Below are 27818 nucleotides of genomic sequence, written 5' to 3'. Positions count from 1 at the left end.
CTGTTCACCGCACAGGCCACACCGTCGGCAGCAGCTAACTCGACTGCTAAAACTGCGTCACGATACTGCTGTTTCAGACTGTCCATGATGGCGCACTTGTGCCCAACGTCGATTTCTTGCAGAGCTGGCGACCTGTAGCCACACCACTCGACACCTGCTCGCCTTGCACGTGTTCCAACTGCCAGCAGCCAGACGCTTGATCCAGATACTGTACCTGCAATCTAACAGCAGTTTTTTAGACAACAGTACACAGCAGTTTTCAAAGCTCCACAGTTGACAACACCAGCCCAAGAGTTGCTCACACAGCAGCATCCGTACCTGCACAGCAGTAGCACCATCAGCACACTAGTCAGCAAATACGACGCCCCTATCAGATTTTGGTATCTGCAGCAACCAGATTTTGGTGATTTTCTCACATTCAGTGGGAGGAGAGTTGCATTCGTGCTTCCGCAGTGGGAGGTAAACTTTGGAGAACAACTGTGAGCACTTTGTGTGCTTTTGGTGCAGTGTTTGCACATCTTGTAGGGAGTTAGGCATTGACTGTGTCAAAGGTTGCATATTGCTATGGCAACCACAGGTGAGAGCTCTTCATTGCTTCACATCAAAAAGCTTGAAGGCTCACATAATTATGACATTTGGCATGCTATAATGTGTTGCTCTAGAAGAAGCAGCACAAGCCCATCAAAGAAAGGTGTGTAATGCCCGCTTCTCTTACTGCTGAAGAATGGGAAGATATGGATGAGCTGGCAAGATCCACCATCATGTTGTCTGTGTCACACTCTTTACTTTTCAACATACGTGAAGAGAAGACAGCTTGGGAATGTGGCAAAGATTGGAGGACTTGTATGCCCAGCAAAGTGCCTCAAGCAAAGTGTATTGGTTGAAGAAACTCATAGGTCTTCGAATGAAGGAAGGGGCGTCTATGACAGCCCATCTAAATGAGTTTAATGGTGTTGTCAGCCAGGTCATCAATCAAAAGTTGGCAATGGACGATGTCACCAGCTTGGACATTTCCCAGTCTGAAAGGGGTTTAGTGGACTCCAGGGTGTTTAAATATTTGGAAAGTACAAGCTTTGGGAATGGGGGATTATCCTAGAATACAAAGGACCACACTCCTAAAATTTAGGAGAGTTGCTATTTTTGGCCCGACTCCGATGGAAATTCTGTTCGCGTCATTACATCTGGAATTGAGCAGATACCAAGAGTTGGCAAAGTGCCTATGACAGAATGTCTACCAGTTGGGATATTTTTAGAGGTAAAGATTATGGAAGGACCTATCTCTTAGATTGGGACATGTTGCAAGAAAGTGGACCAAAGTGAGAGAAGTGGCCTGACACTTGTTAGAAAAAGGATCAAAGTGAGACAAGTGGCCTCACACTTGTCACTTCAGCTATTGTGTGGCTCTCCACTTGTTGTCATCGTAACCTTCTCTTGCCATTTTAGCTCATGGGAGGCCCAAATCTATAAATTGGAGCCCTCTTTCTTTATTAATGGAGGCTCTCTTGCTGCACACTAGCCTCTACCACCGTTACAGGCTGCCCTAATGATGACTACTCTCTTTCTCTCTCTTGAAGGCTGCCCATGAAGAATACCGGCTGTTGGGGACTGTTTTGGAGGCTTCCATCGCGAAGAAATACTAAAGGCAAGGGTATTTAATCATTTATTATGATTTCTAGCCATTGTACTTGTTGCACTAGCATTTGTACTTGCTGTACCTATTGTACCGGCCTCTGTACCGGCTGTACCGGCCTCTGTACCTGCTGTACCAGCCACTGTACATGCTGTACTAGTCATTGTACCTGCTGTACCATCATTTGTACTTGCTGTACCGACTGTACCAGCCATCGTACCAGCTGTACCAACCACCGTACCGGCTGTACCAGCCACTATACCTGCTGTACTAGTCATTGTACCTACTGTACCTACTGTACCAACCACCGTACCGGCTGCACCATCCACTGTACTTGTTGTACTAGCCATTGTACCTGTTGTACCGGCTGAATGGAGAGTTGTACTTGCTGTCCAGCTCTATTGCATGAAGACCCGTGGTTTTTGGGGAAGAATCAGTACCCACACGGAGGTATATGGATTATATTGTTGGCTCGGCATTTCTACAGCCTATGTTCCGGCTTGGTAGCCTTGTGTTGGGCTGTGTTATGGCATTTGTATAGGGATAATCCGGCATCTCCCGTGGGGAGAGTAAGGCCCTCAAAGCTTGTACATGATATTATTCTCCTTGGGTAATAAAATACTCCAAGGGGGGGTCGGCCCATTCCGGCCTCTATGCGGTGTCACGTGTGCAAGCTCCATTTTCAGCATTTGTGGATGTTTTGTCCAGCTTTTATGTTCTATGCAAAGTGATGATGGATATGTGTTAAGGCTGTGGCCATGTTTAAGTGTTTTTGTCACAAACCCCTATATTCTAGGGACATGCGGATGCGTGTCAGGCCTAGAAACATGCGGATGCATGTATGTATTTTTACCTGGGCATGTGTATGGATCATATGAGTGGATGCATATGAGTCCAAGGACATGGTAGGACATTTGTGGACTTTCGGGCGGTGCCCGTGTGGATTCCGGCCATGCACACATGGTGTGTTATGATGGCAGGCGGAATATTTTCAAGTACAAGAATGATGATAGGTGGTTCTCCAAGTTTACATGTGCACAATGCATAAATGATGCATGCCATAACTTTATTTTACTTTGTGTGACGTTGTCTTGCTACCTGGACAATGCTTGTTATTTTGGCTTGTGAAGCCCGAGGGACCGGGGACGCTCGGGCACTTTGTGGACATGTGTGTGCACTCTTGTTTGGGCCTAAAACTGTGGGCTTATGGGTTTTGCAGGTGGTAAGTGCGTCCACACTCAATTTATAGCTTACTTCATTTACTACTCAGGTTTATTGGTTTGCAGGTCCACACTCATTAATAAGTGGCCGGACAACTTATAATGCGTTCGCATTTGGTTGGACCAAGATTAATGAAGTCCGGACAGCTTATGGCCATTTCCCATTTGGTTGGACCTAAACTTATGTTGTAATGCTCAAGTGTTAAGTGCTCATAATCTTGTTCACATTTATACGATTCCAATACACGCGTCCGCCTCCCGTTACAGTTTTGCATTGATGGTATCAACAAGTGTGTCAAAGGCCCTAGTCCCCTGGGCACCCGCCGCGAGTTTCATTGGTATCAGAGCATAGGCTTCCTTCTATCAATAAGGAAGAGAAAAGATCTCAAGTGGGGACCACACTTACCATCATTGCCGTTAAGCATGGCTAGCCGCTTCATAGCTTATGAAGCAAGAGCATGAGCAGTAGACAGCTTGTTGATCTAAGGATTTATGAATTCACAAAATTTATCTTGGAAGTATGGAGTTGGCTTTATGTGCACACATTTAGCACTCTTTCCATATGGATATTGTGGATTATATTATCAAGCTTACAGGCAAGCTATATGGAGATATATCTCGGTATATCTTAAGGATATGGTGAGGAGATATTTCTTTTGGCTTCATGACCAACCTGGCAAAGAACAGCCAAGTATACTTTGAGTTTGCAAAGTTGGTGCTTTTGCTATTTACTATGAAGTGTTTTTGATGTTCACTAACCCTTGTATAGCTATGCAAGGAGAAAGGTGTTGTTGTTTGCCTTGAGATGGTTTCAAGGAAACATTGTTTATGGATCCCTTTAATGGGATGAATTCTTTTTATGGCTCCCTTTATTGGGATGGATTATATCTATGGAGATTCTTTCTTGGACGAGATTTATATAGATATTGGGCTTCACAAGCAATTTCTATGGACGAATCTGTCCGAGTTTATAGAGAAGAAATCTTTGGATATCTCATGGATATGATGCTTTTATGGATAAAGTCCACCTCTACTCCAAGGTGTGTGGTTAGCACGGAGTATGTGGTAAGAGTTATGGTATACAAGGATTATGGTATACAGGTGGATGGATTCCTGGACTTCTTTTCTAGGAATTTGGATCCATCCTCAGGTTTATGGATTATGTTTATGGCTCCCTTTTATTGGGATGGATTATTCTTTTTGGCTCCCTTTATTTGGGATGCATTGGACTTATGGAACTCATGATTCACATACCCTGTGTAGTGTTCTCTTGTCCTACGTACTCTCTTGAAGATTGTTTCTACCATGCGAGGGTGGAACAATAGAGAGCAGATGGAAGGGAACATGGGCACTTCAAAGGTTAGTGACAAGCACAACATACCCTGTGTAGTGTTCTCTTGTCCTATGTGCTCTCTTGAAGATTGTTTCTACCATGTGGGTGGAACAATAAAGAGCAGATGGAAGGGAACATGGGCACTTGAGAGGGTAGTGTGAGTTGGTGGCCGAAACGCCTATAAACTATGTGTAGCAGAAATGCATATGGAACACCAGGTTATCTATGCCTGCGACGAGTGATTGTTTTCAGGACTCCTTGTTTAGCCGCCCTGTGTAGTATTTCTCTTGTCCTAAGTGCTCTTCAAGATGTTGCTACCTTGCTTGGTAGAACATAGAGCCAATGGTAGAGAATATGGGCACTGAAGTCGGGCCGGGCGTCAAGGCAGCTCCTTGGTGATCTACATCGACATACCATTGTTTTCTAAATGCTGAATTTCATATGCATTGGCATGGAGGATTTGGCAATGGATGCCCGTGAAGCTATGTATTGAATTTCTCCAATAGTAATACAATTTACTCAAGGGAGGGGTCGGCCGTTCTGGCTCATTGTGTGTCTCTTGTAAGCCCACCTCTCATCCAAGGTGTGTGGTGAGAGTACCAACACGGAGTGCAAGTGGTAAAGTGGACATGACGGGACTTATGTCTATGCCAAGGGTCATGTGGACCGATGTCTTGTTGGCAGGAGACTTATTTTGTCTCACCCATTTACTTGGGACATGGATTATGATATCTGGACTTATGGGACTGTTTTGTCTCGCCCATTTACTTGGGACATGGATTATGATATCTGGACTTATGGAACTGTTTTGTCTCGCCCATTTATCTTGGGACATGATTATGATATCTGGACTTATGGGACTGTTTCTGTCTCGCCCATTTACTTGGGACATGGATTATGATATCTGGACTTATGGGACTGTTTTGTCTCGCCCATTTACTTGGGACATGGATATGATATCTGGACTTATGGGACTGTTTTGTCTCGCCCATTTATCTTGGGACATGATTATGATATCTGGACTTATGGGACTGTTTCTGTCTCGCCCATTTATCTTGGGACATGATTTTGATATTGGTATTATGGAGACTTATTTAGTCTCGCCCATTTCTTTGGGACATGGATTCTTCAGTTATATTGGGTTTTTGAGACTGTCTCATCTCGTCCAATCGATGGGACAAGCTTAAAGTTGCGGACAACTTTTAAGAAGCTGGGGAGGATGTCACCAGCCTGGACATTTCCCAGTCTGAAAGGGGTTTAGTGGACTCCAGGGTGTTTAAATATTTGGAAAGTACAAGCTTTGGGAATGGGGGATTATCCTAGAATACAAAGGACCACACTCCTAAAATTTAGGAGAGTTGCTATTTTTGGCCCGACTCCGATGGAAATTCTGTTCGCGTCATTACATCTGGAATTGAGCAGATACCAAGAGTTGGCAAAGTGCCTATGACAGAATGTCTACCAGTTGGGATATTTTTAGAGGTAAAGATTATGGAAGGACCTATCTCTTAGATTGGGACATCTGGCAAGAAAGTGGACCAAAGTGAGACAAGTGGCCTGACACTTGTTAGAAAAAGGATCAAAGTGAGACAAATGGCCTCACACTTGTCACTTCAGCTATTGTGTGGCTCTCCACTTGTCATCGTAAGCTTCTCTTGTCATTTTAGCTCATGGGAGGCCCAAATCTATAAATTGGAGCCCTCTCTCTTTATTAATGGAGGCTCTCTTGCTGCACACTAGCCTCTACCACCGTTACAGGCTGCCCTAATGATGGCTACTCTCTTTCTCTCTCTTGAAGGCTGCCCATGAAGAATACCGGCTGTTGGGGACTGTTTTGGAGGCTTCCATCGCGAAGAAATACTAAAGGCAAGGGTATTTAATCATTTATTATGATTTCTAGCCATTGTACTTGTTGCACTAGCATTTGTACTTGCTGTACCTGCTGTACCGGCCTTTGTACCGGTTGTACCGGCCTTTGTACCTGCTGTACCAGCCACTGTACATGCTGTACTAGTCATTGTACCTACTGTACCATCATTTGTACTTGCTGTACCTACTGTACCAGACATCGTACCGGCTGTACCAGCCTCTATACTTGTTGTACCAACCACCGTACCGGCTGTACCAGCCACTATACCTGTTGTACTAGTCATTGTACCTGCTGTACCTATTGTACCAGCCACCGTACCGGCTGTACCATCCATTGTACTTGTTGTACCAGCCATTGTACCTGTTGTACCGGCTGAATGGAGAGTTGTACTTGCTGTACCAGCTCTATTGCATGAAGACCCGTGGTTTTTGGGGAAGAATCAGTACCCACACGGAGGTATATGGATTATATTGTTGGCTCGGCATTTCTACAGCCTATGTTCCGGCTTGATAGCCTTGTGTTGGGCTGTGTTATGGCATTTGTATAGGGATAATCTGGCATCTCCCGTGGGGAGAGTAAGGCCCTCAAAGCTTGTACATGATATTATTCTCCTTGGGTAATAAAATACTCCAAGGGGGGGTCGGCCCATTCCGGCCTCTATGCGGTGTCACGTGTGCAAGCTCCATTTTCAGCATTTGTGGATGTTTTGTCCAGCTTTTATGTTCTATGCAAAGTGATGATGGATATGTGTTAAGGCTGTGGCCATGTTTAAGTGTTTTAATATGCATTGATGGTATCAACAAGTGTGTCAAAGACCCTAGTCCCCTGGGCACCTGCCGCCGCCGCGAGTTTCAGACGATGAGTTCAAAGCCACCTTTCTCTTATGCACTTTGCCAAAGAGTTGGGACACATTCAGGACAGCCACGAGCAATTCAAATGGTATGCTGTCATATGCAGATGTGGAGGGTGCTCTCCTTCAAGAGGAGATGAATAAGAAGAACAACTCTATTGGAAAGTCCAATGCAATGAATGCACGTGGGAGATCCCAGCAAAGGGGTAAAAGCCAAGAACGGGGAAGGAGCAAGTCCCGCTCCAAAAAGGACTTGGAATGCCATTATTGTGGCAAGAAGGGACATTTCAAAAAGCAATGCTACAAATGGAAGAATGATCAAAAGGAAAAGGGCAAAGGCAAAGACAAAGACAAAGATGAAGCCAAAGATGCAAAGCCAAAGGGCAAAAGTGGAGTCAAGATTGAAGAAGTCAATGTGTCACATGTAGGTGACAGTGAGGATGAAGTCCTATTCATGTCTTCCCTTGATGCCCATTCACTCCATGCAGGAGATGGTTATGGTATGCACTCATGGATCATTGATTCAGGTGCCTCCTTTCATGTCACAGGTTGCAGAGACTTGTTTGTCAGATATACTGCTGTCACCATTTGGCCACCCAAATGGTTCACTCTTGCTTTCACACTATGTACATATTGGATTGGTGTCCATGGCTTATGGAATATGCCTATGAATGCAGGTGATTGACACGTGTCATGCTGTATAGTTGGATATGATATTCCGCTGGGACTTGATGTTATCATGCCCAGAATATTTGGAGGACTTGGCTTTCCGCTGGGACTTGTGCCTTTGTGTACATGCCCGGAAACGCCTGGAGAACTTGGCTTTCCGCTGGGACTTGTGCCTTTGTGTACATGCCCAGAAACACCTGGAGGATTGGCTTTCCACTGGGTCTGGTATTGCATATACTTGCCTGGAAACGCCTGGTCTTATATGGTTTCATGAACGGAAATTGCTCATGCCAATGCTGCATTGCATAGCATCTTTATGTGCTTGCCTGCAAATGAAATTGCATGCTGTTTTCATACCTGCATGACCTATGTGTAGTTCCAGGTAAGGGGACGCCCGCCCGTGAACCGTGCGTGTGAAACTGTCTGCTGACATGGTTGTGTGGCATGTGAACAGGTGGTAAGTATTACCCAATCTAGGCTCAAATAGCCCTTAGGACTTAGCCAATATTTATAAGTGAGTGCGTTCCCACTTCATTAAAGTTTGGGCGCCCAAAAGTCACTTATAAATTATGACCTCTTCCAAGTTCACACTCACTGAAGTCCCGAGGCGGACAAGACTCATTGTCGAGGACCTGATCCTCCCTTTTTACTCATAAATGGGCATCTCCCCATGTCCCTTCACCTGATTGGACCCCAATTCACTTACTTATTAAGAGAAATTCGTGTTTTCTCTTCATGAGGATTTTTGGAGGCTGAAAACTCTGTTTTTCCACCATTTCTCTCCATTTCCAAGCTCTCCATAGCCATACCCAACTTGCTAGGGTGTTTTCCAAGCTTCCAAGAGTGTTTCCAAGTGCTAATCACTCTCCTACTCACTCCCAATGACTGAAATTCAGCAAAACAGCTCTCATTTTTGCTGTAATTTCTGGTCTTTTTGCTGAAAACCCTAATTTCAGCCTTCCTTTCTCAAGTTGAACCATAGGGGAAGCTTTCCCAAGGTTCCCTTCATCCTCTTGAAGACTTTTGTCGCGAAGGATTGCGGCAAATCGAAGATATCAACACTTCTAAAGCTTCCAACGCGAAGGCTTTCGCTTGCAACAACTTCTATGAAGATTGGTAAGTTAATTGGACAATGTATTGTCATTACTTACTCAGTAGAAGGGCAGGACTCCTTGTTTAGCCGCCCTGTGTAGTATTTCTCTTGTCCTATGTGCTCTTGAAGATGTTGCTACCTTGCTTGGTAGAACATAGAGCCAATGGTAGAGAATATGGGCACTGAAGTCGGGCCGGGCATCAAGGCAGCTCCTTGGTGATCTACATTGACATACCCTTGTTTTCTAAATGCTGAATTTCATATGCATTGGCATGGAGGATTTGGCAATGGATGCCCGTGAAGCTATGTATTGAATTTCTCCAATAGTAATACAATTTACTCAAGGGAGGGGTCGGCCGTTCCGGCTCATTGTGTGTCTCTTGTCAATTCAGCAATTTACTTCTTGTATTTGAGCAAGTGTCCTTCAAATCTTAGTGTATTTAAGTGTATTGATTAGCATTGTGTTCAACCAAGTTACATTGGTATCAGAGCATACGGTTCTCTTTCACTTCTATCGTGAGAGACAATCACCGTGAACACTAGCTATCTCTACACTTAGAACATTATGGACAGCCATACAATGAATGTTGGAGATGCTAATACAAGAGGCAGGGACAATGAAATGCATGCCTCCAATGCTTTACAGGATGAGCAAACTCATGTGGTGCACAATAGGGAACATGAATATGTGGGACAGCCGTCCCGTGGCAAAGAGAAGATGCAAGAAGAAGAGTCCATAGTCTTGAGGGCTGAACTTACTCGTATGCAGGCTCTTCTCCAAGCACAACAAGAAGAATTGAATCTCTATCGCCGCGAGGATCCATTGGTACATGACCGTTTGAAGACCAAGAAAGCTGAATCTTATATGGATCATGCAATGGCAATGATTGCTCAAGAGTTGCACATGCAACCGAGGGATGCAGCATGTGCATACTTGGCTCGTACCGAGGATGCCTATGTAGAAAAGGCAACCATCCCACATGTCTTGGAATCCCCACAAGTACCCGAACAAGAACTTATGTCTAAGAGGATGAACCTCCATGCGATGGGAGAGGAACAATCAGTGACTTCACGCCATGCAGGAATATCTCATGTAGCCCGTGAAGGATACAATGTTTATGGCAGTGGTCAAAATGTATGTCAAATGCCATTGCCGGCTGAAAATGTACATGCACAACACATGCAACATGGGCTGCAATTTTCTGTTGGTGCAGGTATTCCGCGTATCTCTCATGCCACTCATGCCTTCGAGTGTGCTCGTGAGGGAGAAGTTATGGCTGAAAATGTATCAATGCATGTTGAGGGGCCAGCCATGCCTCATGCTTACAGGGCACATGTATCTATGCCTTATGCATCACCTTTTGGTCCAAAAATGATGCCAGTCACAGGAGCTGTCCCAATGGACAAACATGGGGGAAAACATGTTGAGATGCACACACATGCAGTCTCGTGACTTCAAAGCCGGAGACAAATCTGTGAAGTTTGACACATATCATGGAGAATATGATGCATCAAAGGCACTTGCTTTTATTGCCCAGTTTGATATTGCTTTCAGTGATGAGGATTTCACTCAGAAATCCATGATCCGGCATGTAAGCATGTTCATGAAAGGCACTGCTGTCCATTGGTGGCTCACGGAGAAGCTCTCACCGAATCCTGTTAGATCATGGGAAGAGTTCAAGGAGAGGTTCTATGCTCAATTCTTGCCTCCCAATGCATTGAATGAGATAACAATGAAGTGGGATTGGGTAAAGCAAAATGAGGGGGAATCGGTAAATGCATATGTACAAAAGTTTTGGAAAGTGCTCTTGGAGGTGTCTCCATTTATGCATGTCACCGAGGCGGAAAGGAAGAGAAGGTTTCAATCGGGATTGCAACCCGTGTACAAAGCGGGATTACAAATGTATCCTGGTCATACCTTACACCAATTAATCGCAGCCGCCACTACCACCGAGCAATTGGAAACTCAAATTGAGTCGATCCAATAAGGCTAAACCCTCATTTCAAGGCAAAGAGAGGGCTGTCCAAAACCTGCAAAATGATGGACAGCCACCTAAAAGGGACCAAAACCAAGCCAAATCAGGTCCAAAAGCTGAAAATAAGTTTGCTAAAAAGCGCCCTTATAAGCCGGCAAACTTTGGTCTTAGTGCTGAGAAGAAGGAGCAATATATGCGTGAAGGCAAATGCTTTACTTGTGGCAGCACTGAGCACATGGCAAAAGCATGCCCAAATAAGAAGAACAAAGCTGAAAATGCTAACATACAGAAGCCTAATGTGCATATGGTTCCGGATGTGCAGGGCAACACTTCACATGATAGCAAAGATAGGGTTGTATGCAAAGCCTGGGGACAACTTAAGGATCAGCCCGCTTTGTTCATGTTTGATGATTGTGCATCTGAAAATTTCATATCCACTTAGATGGCAGCTGCTTTGGGTATTGAAGTGGAGGACATGGGTCCTCAAATTGAAGCAGGGGCTGCCTTTGTTGGTAGAGAAGTGCAGGTCATGCCTATTTTTGGCAAGTTGCGCATACACATTCAAGGCTATGTGGATCGTGAGGATTTTCTTGTGGCGCCTTTGAATGGCTGTGATGTATTGCTTGGAAAGCCTTGGCATACACGTATTGATCCGTGCAAGGCTTACAAGACTAACAGGATCACCTTCATACATAAAGGCCGAGAACATGTAATTGATGCTGGTGAAGAGGGTGATACCATTCCCCTTGTATCTCATGTACAAATTAAGAAAGTAATGAAAAAGAGTGTTTTTGCGTACTTGATTTTTGTACGAGATCATGTTGGGAAAAATAATCTACATGTAAACACTCTTAGTAATGATAGGCTGAAATTTTTGCAAGAGCACAATGATTGTTTTGCTGATGAGTTACCAAATGAGTTACCACCTGTACGACCGGAAGATCATCGCATTGATCTTGTGCCGGGTAGCTCACCGCCTAATAGGCCAGCCTATCGTATAAGTGCATCCCAAAAAGAGGAGATCATAAAGCAAGTAAATGAGCTTCTTGAGAAGGGTTTGGTTCAGCCAAGCTCTTTCCCATATTGTTCACCCGTCCTCTTAATTCAAAAGAAGGATGGATCCTTTCGTATGTGTGTGGATTATAGAGCTTTGAATAAGCTTACCATCAAGAATAGGTTTCCGATTCCACGCATAGACGACATCCTTGACAAGTTGGATGGATCGGCATGCTTTAGCCGAATTGATCTCAAGAGTGGATATCATCAAGTGCGTGTAGTGCCTGAGGATGTACACAAAACTGCTTTCAGGACAGCATTTGGGCTTTATGAGTATCTTGTTATGCCTTTTGGTCTTACAAATGCCCCGGCTACATTCAATAGAATGATGGATCGCATATTCCGTGGGTACAGGAAATTTACAGGTGTCTTCTTTGATGACATCCTAGTCTTCTCGAAGACCGAAGAAGAGCATAAAGCTCATTTGGCTATTGTTTTTGAAGAGCTCCATAAGCATAAACTCTTCATAAATGCAAAGAAGAGTGAGTTCTTCTTGTCAGAGATACATTATCTTGGGCATATTGTGTCCAAAGATGGAGTGCGGATGGATCTTGCAAAGATTGATGCAATTCGGAATTGGCCCGAATTGAGTTCAGTGCATGAGATCCGCAGTTTTCTTGGATTATGCTCTTACTACCGCAGGTTCATTCGGCACTTTGCATGGATTGCTTCTCCTTTGCATGATTTGACAAAGAAGAAGGCCGTGTTCAAATGGACGAATGTAGAGAGAGATGCATTCCTCACATTGAAAGATGCAACTACTCATGGTCCAGTGTTGATTGTTCCGGATTTGCAAAAGCCTTTTTGTGTGGAATGTGATGCATCTGGAAATTGCATAGGGGCTGTCCTTAATCAAGAGGGACATGTCGTGGCTTATGAGAGTCGTAGATTGCGTGATACAGAGCTATCTCTTGGCATTTATGAGAAAGAGTTCTTGGCTGTAATTCATGCACTTACTATATGGAAACATTACCTTCTTGGGGCTGATTTCACTGTGAAGACAGATCACCAGAGTTTGAGATATTTTCTTACTCAAACTAAATTGTCAGAGAAGCATATGAGGATGGCCAATTTCCTCTCTATGTTTCATTTTCAGATCTTGCACACCCCGGGAAAGAAGAATGTAGTGGCCGATGCATTGTCACGAAAGCCGTATGTAGCAGCTATCTCGGTTGCCTCTCATGGAGAGTTGTCTACCATGCGTGATTTGTATCATACGGATGCTGATTTTGCCACTATTTGGGCTGATTTGATGGCTGGTCATGCACATGTCTCATATGTGATCAAAGAGGGTTATCTCATGAAAGATAATTGCCTATGTGGTGTGTCTGACATAAGGCAAAAGGTTTTGGATGAGTGCCATGCTCCTCCATATGCTGGTCATAGAGGCATAATGCCTACTACGCACATGATTGAGCGGTATTTCTTTTGGCCAGGTATGCGGAAGGACATAGAGGCACATGTACGTGCATGTATCACCTGTCAAAAGGTCAAATTTGATAGGCAAAAGGCACCAGGTTTGCTTCAGCCATTGCCTATTCCCACGCAGCCATGGGAAAGTATTACAATGGATTTCATTATGGACTTGCCACGTACCCAACAGGGTAATGATGCAATTTGGACAATTGTGGACAGGTTTAGCAAGCAAGCTCATTTCTTGCCGGTCAAAAAGACCATCAAAGCTGAGCATATGGTTAAAATATATCTTGCACAAGTGTTCAAACATCATGGAATGCTGAAGTCCATTGTGGGGGATAGAGATCCCAGGACTACAAGTCTCTTTTGGCGAGCCTTATTTGATAATATGGGCACCAAATTGAACTTCTCATCAGCTTATCACCCTCAAACGGATGGGCAAAGTGAGGCTGCAAATTCAGCCGTGTTGGATCTCTTGAAATGTTATGTGTCGGATCAGAAGTCTTCTTGGGAGAAGTACTTACCGCTTGTGGAATTTGCATACAACAACACGGTGCATGCATCTACGGGAAAGGCCCCGTTTGAGATTGTTTATGGTAAGGTGGTTTTGCCACCCATCCTTCGCACAAAGGATGAGATATTTGCAGCTGATGAGTATGTAAGAGACTTGGATATTGCTTTTGCTCAGGTGCGGACAGCCATTGCAAGGTCACAAGACAAGCATAAAAAGGCTGCCGACAAGCATAGAAGGCAATTAGATGTTAAAGAGAATGATTGGGTATTGCTGAAATTTGAGAAAGCAAGACTTGCAAAGAGGCCTGGCAAAGAGGGTGCATATCCTAAGCTTGCAACTAGGTACTATGGACCTTTTCGAGTGATCGAGAAGATCAATGAAGTGGCTTTCAGATTGGCATTACCTAGTCATTGGCACATACACAATGCTTTTCATGTGAGTCTCCTTCGCAAGTATGGAGGGCCGGAGCCCAGTGAAATGGCCATTGAGGATCCACCAGAGGTGGATGAGCTTGAGGAGATCTTGCAGCCAGAGCAGATTGTGTATCACAAGGAACGCAAAATTGCTGCAGGTAAAGTTGTGAGGTGTTACCTTGTGAAGTTTAAGAACTATCTTCCCATTGATGCTAAATGGGTAGATGAAGAGTTCTTCAAAGATTGCCCGCATGTGCTTCAGACATATTTGGATGCATTTCAGTTGCGGACAACTGTTTAGAAGCGGGGGGGAATGTCACCATTTGGCCACCCAAATGGTTCACTCTTGCTTTCACACTATGTACATATTGGATTGGTGTCCATGGCTTATGGAATATGCCTATGCAGGTGATTGACACGTGTCATGCTGTATAGTTGGATATGATATTCCGCTGGGACTTGATGTTATCCTGCCCGGAATATCTGGAGGACTTGGCTTTCCGCTGGGACTTGTGCCTTTGTGTACATGCTCGGAAACGCCTGGAGGACTTGGCTTTCCGCTGGGACTTGTGCCTTTGTGTACATGCCCGGAAACGCCTGGAGGATTGGCTTTCCACTGGGTTTGGTATTGCATATACTTGCCTGGAAACGCCTGGTCTTATATGGTTTCATGAACGGAAATTGCTCATGCCAATGCTGCATTGCATAGCATCTTTATGTGCTTGCCTGCAAATGAAATTGCATGCTGTTTTCATGCCTGCATGACCTATGTGTAGTTCCGGGTAAGGGGACGCCCGCCCGTGAACCGTGCATGTGAAACTGTCTGCTGACATGGTTGTGTGGCATGTGAACAGGTGGTAAGTATTACCCAATCTAGGCTCAAATAGCCCTTAGGACTTAGCCAATATTTATAAGTGAGTGCGTTCCCACTTCATTAAAGTTTGGGCGCCCAAAAGTCACTTATAAATTATGACCTCTTCCAAGTTCACACTCACTGAAGTCCCGAGGCGGACAAGACTCAATGTCCAGGACCTGATCCTCCCTTTTTACTCATAAATGGGCATCTCCCCATGTCCCTTCACCTGATTGGACCCCAATTCACTTACTTATTAAGAGAAATTCGTGTTTTCTCTTCATGAGGATTTTTGGAGGTTGAAAACTCTGTTTTTCCACCATTTCTCTCCATTTCCAAGCTCTCCATAGCCATACCCAACTTGCTAGGGTGTTTTCCAAGCTTCCAAGAGTGTTTCCAAGTGCTAATCACTCTCCTACTCACTCCCAATGACTGAAATTCAGCAAAACAGCTCTCATTTTTGCTGTAATTTCTGGTCTTTTTGCTGAAAACCCTAATTTCAGCCTTCCTTTCTCAAGTTGAACCATAGGGGAAGCTTTCCCAAGGTTCCCTTCATCCTCTTGAAGACTTTTGTCGCGAAGGATTGCGCTTGCAACAACTTCTATGAAGATTGGTAAGTTAATTGGACAATGTATTGTCATTACTTACTCGGTAGAAGGGCAGGACTCCTTGTTTAGCCGCCCTGTGTAGTATTTCTCTTGTCCTATGTGCTCTTGAAGATGTTGCTACCTTGCTTGGTAGAACATAGAGCCAATGGTAGAGAATATGGGCACTGAAGTCGGGCCGGGCATCAAGGCAGCTCCTTGGTGATCTACATTGACATACCCTTGTTTTCTAAATGCTGAATTTCATATGCATTGACATGGAGGATTTGGCAATGGATGCCCGTGAAGCTATGTATTGAATTTCTCCAATAGTAATACAATTTACTCAAGGGAGGGGTCGGCCGTTCCGGCTCATTGTGTGTCTCTTGTCAATTCAGCAATTTACTTCTTGTATTTGAGCAAGTGTCCTTCAAATCTTAGTGTATTTAAGTGTATTGATTAGCATTGTGTTCAACCAAAGCAAGTGTCCTTCAAATCTTAGTGTATTTAAGTGTATTGATTAGCATTGTGTTCAACCAAGTTACAACTGCTGGCAATGAAGGAGTAGTTTATTTGGGTGACAACCATGCATGCCAGATTCTTGGCAGAGGTGATGTGAGGCTTGTGTTCTCAGATGGCTCACAGCTTATGCTCCATGATGTCAGGCATGTGCCTGAGATCAAGAAGAACCTGTTTTCTACTGGACAGCTTGATGATGCTGGTTATGTAACCACATTTGGTAGTGGAAAGTGGAAGATTAGTAAGGGCTCACTGATTGTTGCCAGAGGCTCTAAGGTGGACACTCTTTACTTCATGCATGCTGGTGTTTGTCACCATGCTAATGTAAATGCAACCGAGCTGCCGGAAATCTCTATGTGGCATAGCCGGTTGGGACACATGAGTGTAAAAGGAATGGAGCAATTGTCTCGTTTTGGTTACTTGCCTTCTCTAAAGTTCTCAAGTTTTCAGTTTTGTGAGCATTGTATATATGGCAGGCAACTCCAATGCCCCCACAAGAAAGTTCTTGGACAGAAAGATGCTCAGTTAGAGCTTGTGCATACAGATGTATGTGAGATGCCTCAGCTTTCTTTGGGAGGGGCAAAATATTTTGTGTCTTTTATTGATGATGCCACACGCAAGGTGTGGGTTTATCCTCTTTGTTTGAAGAGTGATACATTCTCAGTGTTTGAGAAGTTTGTTGCTCATGTTGAGAATCAAATTGGCAAAACACTAAAGGCTTTGCGTTCCGACAATGGTGGAGAGTATATGTCCAAACAGTTTCAGGACTTTTGTGATGCTAAAGGCATCAAGAGGGAGCTCTCTGCTCCTTATGATCCTCCACAAAACGGGACAGCAGAGAGGATGAACAGGACCATTCAGGAGAAGGTCCGTTCTATGTTGTCACATGTTGCGTTACCTCATGGTTTTTGGGCTGAAGCTGTTATGACAACCGTTCATCTTATAAACAGGTCACCTAACACGAGGCTTGGTGGGAAAGTGCCAGAGGAAGTATGGACAGGGAAGCCTCCGTCCTACAAGCACTTGAGAGTGTTTGGTTGTGTTGCGTACGTGCACATACGCAGGGAAATACGCACCAAACTTGATCCTAAGTCTCACAAATGCATATTCCTAAGATATGGTGACAGAGGTGAAATGGGGTATAGACTTTGGGATCCAGTGAATAGAAAGATTATACGCAGCAATGATGTCTTTTTTGATGAAACATGCATGTATAAAGAGCCTGCAAGGCAACAGGAGCCTGGCAGAGTCATCTTTGATGATGATGGACATCATGGACAACAACCAAGGACTGTAAATCAGCCATTACAGCAACAAAACCAGTCCTTAAATGGTGCTGAAAATGGTCCAAATGGACAGCCAGAGATGGCGGAAGATATCCCTATGGATATCCCACAGTTAGAGGAGATACCGGGCATGATCTTTCAACCTTATGGCATGGAACAGGAGCCACCAATAGGTGATATGCAGGTTGGACAGCAACCTGCAAATGGTGATCATTGGGTACGGAGGTCCACAAGACCCTCCAGACCCCCTGACAGGTTTGTTCCAGGGGTTGACTACTTGATGCTCACTGACTGTGGGGAGCCCTCTTGTTATAAGGAGGCTTTACAGAGGGCAGACAAGGCTCTTTGGGAGCGTGCTATGAAGTCAGAGATGGATTCTCTCCACAAAAATGGAACATGGAAGTTGGTGCATTTGCCTACAGGCAAGAAGGTTTTGCCATGCAAGTGGGTTTACAGGCTCAAAGTTGCACCTGATGCAAAGCCAAGATACAAAGCCAGGTTAGTGGCTAAGGGCTTCAAGCAGGAATATGGTGTGGACTTTGATGAGATCTTCTCTCCAGTGGTCAAAATGACCACACTTAGAGCTGTATTAGCTCTGGTTGCTCATGATGATCTGGATTTGATTCAGATGGATGTGAAGACTGCTTTTCTTCACGGTGATCTCCATGAGGAGATATATATGCAACAGCCAGAGGGTTATGCAGTGAATGGAAAGGAGAAGCTTGTATGCAAGCTGAAAAAAGTCTTTATGGGCTCAAACAGGCACCAAGGGAATGATATCATAAATTTGATACATTCATGAAATCCCAGGATTTCAGGAGGAGTGACATAGATCACTGCTTATACACCAAGAAAGCTTTGGATAGCAATCTATTGATCCTCATCTTGTATGTTGATGATATGTTGATTGCCAGGAAATCTCGTAAAGAGATGGATGCCTTGAAGAAGAGGCTGCATCAGACCTTTGATATGAAGGATTTGGGTGATACAAATCACATTTTGGGTATGCGAATACTTCGGGACAGAAATCAGCATGTGTTGTATTTGTCTCAAAAGGAATACATTGGCAAAGTTTTGCAGAGGTTCAATATGGAGGGGGGGAAGAAGACTAGTACTCCTTTGCCTCCATATGTGAAACTCAGTGCTATGGACAGCCCACAGTCGGATAGTGACAGGGCTGATATGGCCAAGATTCAGTATGCTTCAGCTTGTGGCAGTCTCATGTATGCCATGGTTGCTACCAGGCCGGACATTGCATTTGCAGTGGGAGTGGTTACTAGATACGTGGCCAACTCTGGCAAGAAGCATTGGGAAGCAGTGAAAGGTGTCATGAGATACCTGAAGGGCACACAGTATATGTGCATCTGCATCGGCAAACAGGATGCATTAGTGCATGGTTACACGGATTCGGATTATGCCGGTCATCCAGATAACCGGAAGTCTACTACCGGTTATGTGTTTACATTCACAGGAGGTGCTGTGTCATGGATATCCAGGATGCAGAAGTGCACTGCCTTATCTACTACAGAGGCCGAGTATATTGCAGCCACAGAGGCTTGCAAGGAGGCATTATGGCTATCTCGGTTAGTGGTTGATTTGGGTTATACAGGGGATATTCCATTGTTGCATTGTGACAGTCAGAGTGCCATCCAGTTGGCAAAGAACCGTGTCTTTCATGCAAAGACGAAGCATGTGGATGTGAAGTATCACTTCATTAGAGAGGTGATAGAGAACAAGCTGATTCAGCTTGTCAAGATTCATACGGATGACAACCCGGCTGATCTGTTGACAAAGAGTTTGCCTCCAGAGCGGTTTGCTCATTGCAGACACTTGATGGGCATTGGATGAGGCCAGTTTCAGCCTTGATATGGCCTTGTATATTATCACGTACATGCTGATTTTTTCTTTTCCTTCACTTAAGGGCATATTGCCTTTAAGTGGGAGGTTGTTGGGGTAAAGGCATTATGCCCACCCTTATAGTGTGTACAAGCCCATAAGTTTTATAGTACATAGTGCACTTAGTACTTTTAATGTACTAAGTGCACTATGTGCACTAGAGCAAATATACATGTGTGATAGGGGAGTCACACACTCATATACTTTTGAGTTGACTTATCCCCACATGTCTCTCTCTCTCTCCCCCTTCTTCTCTGTGTGTGTCTCCCACATGAAACCCTAACTGTTTTAGCTGAGCTTCTTTAGCTCCCTTCACACCTCCAAATGAGAGGGCACTAATGTACAGCTCATGTTGGTAGCCAACTGGGGAGAGATGGCGTCCTCAGAACTGCTCATGTCAAAAAGGACTATGAACAGGCGGCCTTTGGGAGAGCCATAAGCTCAGATCAGGCTTTTCTGTGTGGTTGTAGCCTTCACTCTCCTGCGTAGCATCAAGTACCATGGATGGCATGGGATGCATAGAAGATAAGAACTGAACCGCATTGGTGGTAGCAGGTGGGTTTGGAGGAGCGGGAGAGACTGCGGCAAATGTGGCAGAAGGCTCTTTGGAAGCTTGCTCCGCTTGCCATTTATGACAATCCTTCTTACTATGCCCAATGGTATGATAGTAAAAACATCGATTTTTTGACTAGGTACTTCCTTTGCTCCTTTGGAAGAAGATATGCTCCAGTGATGCTTGCTTTAACCTTTTCCACAAAGGTTTTCTTAAGCTTGGATTCCTTACCTCCTAAACTAGAGCTAGAACTGTTGTCTGTCTCAGCGTCTTCAGAAGACAAATTATCCTTCCCCGGCGGGCTGGGGCTTGGTACTGTTGGATTATATCATCTCCAAAGGGTCTACATCACCTTTTTCATGCTTGTATTGGCCATTTATGAGGCCCTGCATTGGCATATCTTAGCAGAGATTATTCAACATTTTTTCTATCATTGTTTGGTATTTTTAGACATTTTTTGTAGCATTTTATGCTACTGCCATGCTGTCGGCCTGCTACAGCTGGTCGACCAACATTAGCATCCTGGGGAAATATATAAGGGCTAACTCCCTTTCCCTCAGTTCATCTCATTTTTCAACATTCAGTTGAGGTCATTAGCAACTGCTACTACTTCTTACCATTGTACAATACCTACGGGCTTCCCTCGTGCTCAAATTTCAACAATAAACATCAGTTTCCAACATTTGCAGGTCTTGTACTTGGGCCTACATTTGTGTTTTATATTTGCTTCACTTTCTTTCAGGTACGAGACTACGCTTGCTTGGGCTTGCCTCCGTTCATTTTCATTTCTTCATTTTGAGCAAGAGTCAAAGCCCGGTCATATGTGCTAGGTTCAAAGTTACGAACTGTGAACCAGATGTTAGGATCTAATCCATGAATGAATTGATCCATCTTGGCTTGCTGAGATAACCCTTACCGTTGTGCTAAAGTCATAACCTTACCGGAAAACTGAAGCACGGGTGACCCGTTCTGTTTGAGTCCATAGAACTCATCTGCTAGGTTGGTCAAATACTGGGGAGGGAGAAATCTAGTCTTTAGGTCATGGACAAAGGTATCCCAACGAAAAGCTGTGACACATGTGATTTGGTTTGTATGGATACTAGACCATGTTGCCACCTCACCCGTGAGGTGGGGAGCCGCTACGTGGACTCTATCCTAAGGATCTGTTAGCTTTGCCAAAGGAAAATATGCATTAAACTGATGAATAAATTGATTGCGGGTGAGGTGGGGAGCCGCTACGTGGACTCTATCCTAAGGATCTGTTAGCTTTGCCAAAGGAAAATATGCATTAAACTGATGAATAAATTGATTGACAGCCAAATGATCACAATTACCATCATACTTACTAAAATTCGGTTGAGTTCGGATAACGGTTGTTAACGTTGCGGGATTTGGGTTGGTGGCACCTATGGGTGGGGAACTTGAAGAGAGGGTGTGCTGAAATTTCAGATGCATGGCCTCCTTTTCCCATTGGTGTTTGAGTAACATTTGCTCTCGATCGAGATCTCGTTGGTGCTCCCAAGCGACGAGCTCAGCCTGACGTCGGTCTTCTTCAAGCCTGCAGTGGGCTTCCTCATAGTCTCGTCTGGCTGTTTTATCTTGTTGTTTTCTTGCTTCTGCTTCAGCTTTTTCTTCCTACCATTTGGCTTCATCCTCTCGTCTTTGTTATTCCATCTGAAAGAAGAGGGAGATGAAGTCCGTGGTAGCTGGTGGAGTGGGTTTTGCTACTGTTGCCTCCAAGAGTTGGAGACGCTCCATGAGAAGTTGGTTCTGTGCTCGGAGTAGAGCTATGGTATTTGCGAGTGGTGGAAGAGCATGGTCTCCTTCGAGGGAGACGCATAGTAGTTAGGAAACGCGTTTCCTACAAGGAAGGAAACTTGGAAATGTTTCCGAAACGTTTCCTTGTAGGAAACACGTTTTTTTAAAGCAAATTTTTTGACCTTTTTTTTTTTGGTCCCAGATTCTAACATCGAAACCTGTGCGACTCTTTTGTTATTTGTGATTCAAAGACTGTAGGCTTCAAATTGATGTTTCCATGTATTCTATGCATTTAGTGTTATTTTTACATATTTTATACAGTATGTATTTGAAATTTTGTACATGCAAAAACCTGTAGGTAGGAAACTTGTAGGAAACTTTGGACTGATTTTACGAAACTTGTTTGAAACGCGTTTGAAACTTTTAGGAAACCTGTTTCAAACAACCCCCAGACGACTATGGAGAGACGCCTTCCTACTGATGTGTACTCTCCTCTGTAGGCATATTACTAAAGTCGGTGGTCGTGCCGGAGCGAAGTATGACCATCCAAGGATGCTTTCACACTAGGATGCAGTGTGTGTGGACAAGCTGAATCTGATACCAATGTAACATGCAGCGGAATTATGTGTAGATGAAGGATCCTGTTACACAAAGTCTCACATTGCCTTCTTTATCTTGAGTTTTGCGAGTCTTTAGCAATCCACTTTATCATTTCAAACTTTAAGAGATGGGAGAGAGAGAGAGAGAGAGAGAGAGATTTGTACACCTTATTGGGTCGCAAATTACCCATTGAAGGGCCCCCTCCTATTGCTAGGAGTATTTGCTTGAGTATCTTTGAAGAGAATTAATGTAAGATTGACTTTGGACTGTAGATAAGCCAAACACAAGACCTTTGAAAGACCAAGAGTCGGGCTGAATTGTACCCGGCTGTAGAAGCACCAATGATGACTGATCTCAATGCCAATGCACTCTTCCAATGGAATGTAGGAAGGTTGCAACCTGAGGCTGAGAGAGGGGCTGCTTTGGGACTGTTCTAGGCTGAGTTTATGCACTATGAATGAATGAACAAGTTGCGTTTACCTTCACCAAGATGGCTGTAGCAAACGAGCGGATGTGTGAATGCTGAAAACTGCTCAAGGGCTGAAAACGCAAGGACTGAATCGCCTCTTTCCTTGGGCTGAATTCAGGCTGCTGCGTTTTGATGATTTATGCTCTATATGCTCAGGCGATGATGCTCTAATATGCTGTGGACTGAATCGCTTATGAGATGAAGATGAGTTGCTATGGAATGAACTAAAAGATGCTATTTATATGCATAAGGCTGCTGGTCGGCTGGCTGTGAAGCTGGCCGACTGTAGCAATAAATTGCTATACGACTTGCTTATGTGGAATAATGGTAGTAATGCTGAAATATTATGTAAAGAATATTGAAAATATGGTAAAATTATGGAATAAATCTGAATGTTATTCTAATGCTTCTGCAATGATGTATATGCATCTGGGATGAATGCTATGCAAATGCAGAATGCTTTCTAATGCAAACCCTAAGGTTTTTATTGACTCTACATGCATGAATGATTCTCTCCAAGTGGGTTAAGGGACTTGATTGACTGACTAACAAGGTTGAGGAATGACCTACGCAGCTCGCGCTTGACATATCCTGGACTAAGGATTACAATGGGGTTATAGCATACGACAATATCAAATCCTAAAGGGGTCTACTGCTGGACGATGGAGCACCGATGATGAGCCATCTTGTCACCATGCATTGCAATGCAAAGTGCATGTGACAAAACATCTGAACATCCCAATGGATGTTTGTATCAAACCCAAAGAGAAATACTCCCTTGTTGTCATCATCAGTTTTCTATAACTGTAAGTAAGGCTAGGTGAGTAACCGTATTGGCAAACCCAGTGATGGTGTGCGTATTATGACGCAAATTTTGAAATTCATCGTTGAGTTTCTTAATCACAACATGGATTGACTCTGTAGAACGAGGAGATGGATTCTATTCAGAGATCTCAAAAATATGCCTACTTGCCTCTTTTGTCCCTCAATAGATTAGAGCTCACAACATGAGCTGGTTCCCTTGGTAAATATCGACCCTAACTGGTAGCCCTAGCATAACACATGAATGTGACATACATAATTGAGAAAGTTGATGTATTACTGTATGGATGTTGACTCACTAAAACTGTGCTGTAGAAATTCCGTAGTTTTTGGTGTTTTACGTGAATTCACAGATCTCAAAAATATAGTTTTTGGTGTTTTACGTGAATTCAGAGATCTCAAAAATATTCTTACTTGCCTTTTAGTGGCATTCACACTCGCATTGGTTTGGTAGGCAGCCGACGGCTACTACCTGTTCTGTTTGCCCTCTTTCGTCCCTCAATAGATTAGAGCTCACAACATGAGCTGGTTCCTTTGCTAAACCTTGACCCTAACTGGTAGCCCTAGCATAACACGTGAATGTGACATACATAATTGAGAAAGTTGATGTATTATTATATGGATGTTGACTCACTAAAACTGTGATTGTAGAAAATCCTTACTTTTTGTGTTTTACGTGAATTTTGTTTGACAGGTGCCAATCCGGTGGCCGGCAAGCAGAGATGAAGTCTGGCAGTCTAATGTACCTCACACATTCCTCGCCATGGAAAAGTCGGATCAGCATTGGATGATAATCAATGGGGATAAAGTAAATTTTCCTGGAGGAGGAACCCATTTCCATGACGGTGCTGACAAGTACATTGCTTCCCTTGCAAAGGTTGGTGTTAACACTGAAATTCCAAATGTGGTATGGAGTTTGCTTCTATAAGATTCTGATGAATCCAATTGTATCTTATGCAGATGCTAAAATATCCGCATGAAGACTTGAGCAATCATGGAAAAATAAGAACTGCCCTGGACGTGGGATGTGGGGTTGCAAGTTTTGGTGCTTATCTGCTACCTCTGGAAATCTTAACCATGTCTATTGCTCCCAATGATGTGCATGAGAATCAAATACAATTTGCTTTAGAGAGGGGAATTCCTTCTACTCTTGGTGTCCTAGGAACCATGAGATTGCCTTTCCCTAGCAAGTCATTTGATCTTGCACATTGCTCTCGCTGTCGTATTGATTGGCTTCAACGAGATGGTATACTTCTTTTGGAGGTTGATAGAATGCTGAGGCCAGGTGGTTTCTTCGCTTGGTCCTCTCCACCTGCCTACAGGGATGATGCAGAAGATGTGCAAATATGGAATGATATGTCTGATCTGGTGAAAAGAATGTGCTGGGCAATTGCAGCTAAGGAGGGTCAAACTGTTATATGGATGAAACCCTTGACAAACGAGTGCTATAAAAAGAGACCAGAAGGCACGGAGCCTCCTTTATGTGATGAAGAGGATGACCCTGATGCTGCCTGGGATGTGCAAATGAGAGCATGCATTTCACCATTACCAGAGGGTAAGATTTATGTCCTCCGTGTGTTAGGAAGGATATATTCTGTGTGTTTTTATAGATGTCTTGCCAGGAGTTTTTTTTTTGGAAGGTTTTGGGGGCTAACATACAAAAAGTTCAAAACAGGCTAGGAGTTAATTGGCTCACTCATAACTGAAAGGATATAACACCTGGATTTATGCAGACAATGATCGTGTTCATGGGAATGGATTGCCACCTTGGCCAAGGAGGCTGATTTCTGCACCTCTGCGTTTGAAGGATTTGGGTGTCAGTGACAAACATTTCCGAAAAGACAAAGTATAGATCTACAACTATGACATCTGAGATCATGTACTAATTGCAATGTTTAGCTTTTATTACTACTTGTCATTGATTGCTTGTTCAATACAAAAGCTAAACACTTGCATGGTGTTAGATGGCTTGGCGGTCACGGGTAGAATTCTATTGGAAGCAGCTAAGCTCAGAAGTGGACGAGCACACTTTCAGAAATATCATGGATATGAAGGCTCATTTTGGTGGCTTTGCTGCTGCCTTGAAAGAGAAACCAGTTTGGGTCATGAATGTTGTCCCAAATTCTGTTCCCAACTCTTTGAAGATCATATATGATCGTGGCCTGATAGGTTCTCTGCACAACTGGTGAGTGTATTCCTGTTCATGGTTTCCATCAGACGTGTTTGTGAGTAGCTTTTCACTCTTTGAAGTCCCTCATTGGACTTGGGCATGCATGAAGGTTCCTATGTGATGTTTTTTCCTCCATTGTGCTTATGACATACACAACCATGGGACTTTGTAGGTGTGAGGCTTTCTCAACCTACCCTCGTACATACGACCTTCTACATGCCTGGACTATTTTCTCGGATATTGATAACCAGGGCTGCAGCATGGAGGATCTGCTTCTGGAGATGGACAGGCTCTTGAGGCCCATGGGTTTTGTAATAATCAGAGACAAGGGGCCACTGGTGGACCAGATAAGCATGCATCTAACAGCTCTACATTGGGATGCCTGGTCAAAAGTGGTAAAAGCTGAGTCAGATGACATTTCAAATGATGATGAGAAAATTTTGTTTGCCAGGAAGCACCTCTTGAAACCAGACGATGATGACGCCTAGCAGAGCAAGCTCTCTACATCTCTTTAGAGAATGAAAGGAACAGCAACACGTTTGATTGGCTTTGATCACTCAAAGCTACTGATATAGCACTCTCAAACTAGGGTACTAGCATGCTATGTATGTTTCACCATATGTTCTCCATAGCCAATTCTTTGTGTAATGGTTTACAACCGCCAAGCCTAGTTTGTTCAATGTTTGCTCCCAAACAGGCGCATATTCTTTAATGTATTAAATTTTCTCAAATTAGAGGTTTTATAAGCCAGTATCCAATGACAGTAGAACATCAAAGAGCACGTGTGCACACCAAAAGGATGACACTCACATCTGAGCATTCTGTGTCTGCAAATTCTCTGTGCATTTGAGCATTCTCTCTCTGTGCATCTGAGTTTTTTCTCTCTACACTCACATTATGAGTACGTACCATCCACCTGAGGTTAGTTATGTTCTGCTAACCCTAAGTACAACATTTGGTATCAGATCCAGGCTCCCTCCCACCGCCAAAGTCCTGGTCTTTCCTTGGTCTGGCACCTTCCTCGACCGGTTTTGCCTCTTGCCTGCACGCCACCATCGTCTGCTGGCAAGAGTGGCGGCCCTCAGGATAGCCCTACTCGCTGAGCAGACCGAGGGGGCAAGGACCCTAGCTGCCTGCTCCTTCCGCAGGGCTCTGCCCTTGCTGGGCGGTACTTTTTTCGCCTGCTGGCCTTGCCACGATCATTTTTTTCGCCTCCTGTGGGGCCGTGCATTTCACACTCCCGTTCACCCTATTTCTCCTTCTCTGCTTGCGACTGTTTCGTTTGTTCTTCGCCGGCGCTTCCTGCGGTTGCTTCTGCTTTTTGCCCCGCCATTGTGCACTTGCTCAGTCCGGCGCATTGCCTCTGCTCAGCCATTTGCCACCTATCAAAGCCACAGTCCTGGACCTCAACCTCAACTCTTGCACCTGCGTTGAGCTACTCGTGTGGCATCACCACTCATCTCTGCTTGCCCACTAAACCTACCTCTGCTTTGACGTCATGGCACTGTCAGTGGCAGCGATCGACAGATTCCCTAGCACCGGGCTCCCCACCAAGCAACCAATGCGCGAGGGAGTATGGGAAACTGTCTCAGGAGACGACCAAGAACCAAGTGAGATACTGAACTAGACAAGCGAAAGATGTGGCGGCAACACAATGAGAGAGCCATCCTTTGAGCGGCCGACGTCTTGCAGATTCCTCATGTAAACTTGGAATCTGTAGGCAAGTAAATCTAGGCAAAAATGAAAGGTATCTTCTGTAATAAAACCACGAGCTGAAGCTCAAGTTTTATGATCTTAAAATGAATGAAAATGAAGAGTTAAGTGATCATTTGGCCAAGTTTGGGTCTCTAGCCCATCAATTTGCTAGTCTTAAATGTGAGCTTGAAGATGACTAGGTGGTTGTACTCGTTAAGAGTGTGAGAGACCACTCGGTATGCTTAGACTTTGGAAATCCTTCATATGGTAGCTACAAACTTTGAAAGCCTAGTGGCTTTGCTTCTTGAGAAGGATAGAAGAAATAAAGAGGAACAAGCAACAACCTTGATCACGAAAAGGCTTTTATTAGAGTACATAAATGAAAAAGCAATAAATAGATCTATTGGAGGCATTGCAAACAAATGGGCAACAAAGAAGCGAAATGTTTTAAAAAGCTTGAGAAAGAGCAAGAAAAGCACCATGCAGATCTTTTGTTGTTGAAGACGAGGAGTCGATTGAAGAAGAAGAAATAACTCCAACAAGTGAGGTTTTCCTCAATAATGAGAAAAACTA

The 27818-nt window shown here is 44.1% G+C and overlaps 1 protein-coding gene across 2 annotated transcripts in view; it reads left to right on the top strand.

The window, feature by feature from the left end:
• The window catches only part of LOC147638362 (putative methyltransferase PMT3), a 40485-nt gene extending 14187 nt beyond the window's left edge, over positions 1 to 26298 (top strand). For both annotated transcript variants that reach the window (XM_086798288.1, XM_086798289.1), the window contains 5 exons: positions 24075 to 24257; positions 24341 to 24935; positions 25114 to 25226; positions 25345 to 25565; positions 25723 to 26298. In XM_086798288.1, coding sequence (XP_086654414.1) covers positions 24075 to 24257; positions 24341 to 24935; positions 25114 to 25226; positions 25345 to 25565; positions 25723 to 26038 — 1428 coding nt within the window. In that variant the 3' untranslated portion in view covers positions 26039 to 26298. The remainder of the gene's footprint in view (positions 1 to 24074; positions 24258 to 24340; positions 24936 to 25113; positions 25227 to 25344; positions 25566 to 25722) is intronic.
• The last annotated feature ends 1520 nt before the right edge of the window (positions 26299 to 27818 follow it).

This window comes from Cibotium barometz, chromosome 5 (genome assembly GCF_041138505.1).
Source record: "Cibotium barometz isolate CiBa-2024 chromosome 5, ASM4113850v1, whole genome shotgun sequence".
Taxonomy (NCBI): domain Eukaryota; kingdom Viridiplantae; phylum Streptophyta; class Polypodiopsida; order Cyatheales; family Cibotiaceae; genus Cibotium; species Cibotium barometz.
Note: the sequence above shows the minus strand (reverse complement) of the source record. Positions and strands in the feature narration are given on the sequence as shown.